The sequence below is a fragment of the Alligator sinensis genome, unplaced genomic scaffold (assembly GCF_000455745.1).
Source record: "Alligator sinensis unplaced genomic scaffold, ASM45574v1 scaffold351_1, whole genome shotgun sequence".
NCBI classification, from domain to species: Eukaryota; Metazoa; Chordata; order Crocodylia; family Alligatoridae; genus Alligator; species Alligator sinensis.
The window spans coordinates 175,610-178,358 of record NW_005842790.1 but is presented as its reverse complement, the minus strand read 5'-3'; the positions used below and the strand labels follow the sequence as shown (position 1 = coordinate 178,358).

Sequence of the window (2,749 nt, the reverse complement as noted above, 5' to 3'; positions counted from 1 at the left end):
TGCTCCCTCTGGGCTCCACATGGCTGGTGGGCAGGCAGTGCTTTGCTGAAGGGGTTGCGATGGCTCATTGTGCTTTCTGCTCTGAAGGACCTCCACTTTTTCGCATCTTTTCCACCTCTGGTAGGCAATACTTGCACGCAGGCCCTGCAGCCGTGCTGGGGAGGGTGTGTAGGTGAGTGGAAGTGCTGGTGGCAGAAGTTAAATGCCTCCTTGCGCTAATTATTAAAGGTAACCTCAGATAATTCTGCCCTAGATGGACTACAGTACAGAAATGTTCTCTGTTGCATTGCTCTATCGAGCAATCTTGAGCAGGTAGCCTGCATGTAGGGTTACCATATTTCCAGTTCCAAAAAAAGAGGTCACCTCACTCCTGACCCCGTAGCCCTTTATCCCCCCCCCCCCCAATGCTGGTCGCCCTCAGTCCTGACCTGCAGTCCCCCACTCCCTGCACCTGACCCTCACTCCTGACTTGCAGACCCCTGGCCCTGCTGGTTCCCTTCACTCCTAACCCACAGTCCTTTGCCCCCCCCACGCCATGCTGGTGCCTCACCTGACTCTCAGCCCCCAGCTGCCCCTGTCCTGTCTGAGATGGAGCACAGCGACTCTGATTGGCGCATGAGGCGGTGGAGCGAGTCCTGCAGTGCATCGAGTGACGGGGGCAGGAAGGAAGGGGATGCCTGTGTCACCCCCTGCCCTGGGCTGGGGTGTGACTACGCCTCCCTCACCGTGGACAGCATCTCTTGGCTGACCCCGGCCCCATGAACAAGGGCACCTGCCCCAGTGCCACCAACCTGGCCATGGAGCTCCCTTGTACTTTCAAAGGTGCCTGTCCCCCTCACACACTCATCCATGTGACACACACAGCCCCCTGGACGGACCCTAAGCCCTGGCCCTCCAACCCCTGCCCCCTATAGACTTACCTGAATCCAGCTGCTGAGGCTGCTTCCACCACCCTGCCTAGCTGCACGTGGTGCCCCCTGCTTATGGCCTTTCCCTGCTCTTGCCAGAGAAGCAGAGCAGAATCCTAGACATTGGTTCAGATTTAAAAAAACTGCCTAGATGGAGATGGGGGGGATCCAAAAAGAGGGCATGTCTGGGAAAACTCAGACATATGGTAAACCCTAGCCTGCAGGTGCAGGAGGCAGTGGAGCAATGGACAGGTGTTCCTGTAGCACCTGTTCATTGGCTGAGGAGTGGGACTGAATCCCAACATCAATTTTGTTTTTTTTGTGGGAGGGGTGGTGAGGAGGAGAAGGCCTAGGAGGGAGAGCAGCAACGATGGTCAAAATCAGATTGCACCAGTCTTATTTTACTTAAGGTTGAACTTGTGTCAGTATGTTCTCCCAGTGTGCTAAACTTATCAGCTAGAAAATAAAGCCTCAGGGGTATGGGAATGCCTGTATTAAGTAAGGTAGGAGAACAGTACACCAGGTTAAAAATGTGGATACCTAGTAAGTGATCATCACTGCTGTAACTGCTGGGCAGGAAGTTGCTAAAATATTTTTCCGGAGAGTTCCTTTTTTAACGTGAAACTTGAATTCTTCAACCAGTTGGAGGGGGTCTGGGGAGCTGTTTCCTTTTTTCTTCCCCTCTCTGAAACCTTTGCCTTCCGGTAGTGGCAGGCTCATAGCAAGAGTTGGCATTTATATATTTTTTTTCTATATGAAATTCCTAAAACAGCTATAAAACTGCTAAAAGGAAAACAAAAAACACCAAAACTTAATATAATGTATGATTGCAAAAGCAGAAAGCATTCTGATTGCCTGTTTTGAATTTTCATGTAGTATTATGTTTATGGACATGTTAGAATATTTTTAAGACGGTTACACTTTCTTATGATTTTCATCTTGTTAACTGTGCCAGTCACTAGTATCAGTTGTAAATAGTAACATTTCTAATAAGCTTTTAATACCACAGTGGTATTAAAACTGGTTGTGAGCAGCTGAAAGCATGTCTTTAAACAGTTCTCTTCTTCCTTCTCTACTGCATGGACCAGAAGCTCAGTAATTTGTAAATACTTGATCTTAGAGCCTTACTGCATAGTGCAGTTTGTTAGAATAGTCAAAATTTAGACAATTGCACATGGATTGTGAATAAACGATCAGTTGTAAAATTCTGTCTTCTAGTTAAGCAGGCACTGCCATAATTGCCAGCAGCTTCTCAATTAAGCTATTCAATGCTCTTCTTTTCTATCATTACTTAGTAGATGGCTGCAAAAAAAAAATAAAATCTTTTTTTCTCTTTTTTTTTTTTTTTTTTTTAAGGCTTTCCAAGCACACCTTTTTTCCACTTTAAATAGTTTTCCAGGTTAGAAACAAAGAATTCCACTTCAAAATAAAACAAACCTAGCATTCATTGTTCCATAGAAGTCTGAACCCAAAAGTTTTTGTGTATACTCCCAGTCATGGTCTGCTAATCTTTCTCTCCCACATAACCTAATGGCTAGAAACTAATATTGTTCTAGGTATCTCTTTTAGACCAGAGCCATATGGCATAGACATCCTCTGTGTATGGCATATGCAGGAGATCACAGGAGAGAGCAGGGAACACAGCGACAGATCAGGCAGAGAGCAGAAAACAGAGCATGAGATTGGGCAGGGGAACTGGAGTGGCACTTGGAAAGCACAGGGCATATCTTGTTACACCTGCCAAAAAAGGTTGGCCCCCACTGGCTTAGACTATGTTTTCTGCCTGTTCTAGAGAGGCAAGAGAATTTCTAATCATCTTTCCTTATAATTCAAGAGCAGGA

The 2,749-nt window shown here is 46.4% G+C and overlaps 1 protein-coding gene across 2 annotated transcripts in view; it reads left to right on the top strand.

Moving 5' to 3' along the window:
- Positions 1–45: 45 nt before the first annotated feature.
- GLS (glutaminase) overlaps positions 46–2,749 on the top strand; it is a 100,004-nt gene continuing 97,300 nt past the window's right edge. For both annotated transcript variants that reach the window (XM_025191134.1, XM_025191135.1), the window contains exon 1: positions 46–172. In XM_025191134.1, coding sequence (XP_025046919.1) covers positions 60–172 — 113 coding nt within the window. In that variant the 5' untranslated portion in view covers positions 46–59. The remainder of the gene's footprint in view (positions 173–2,749) is intronic.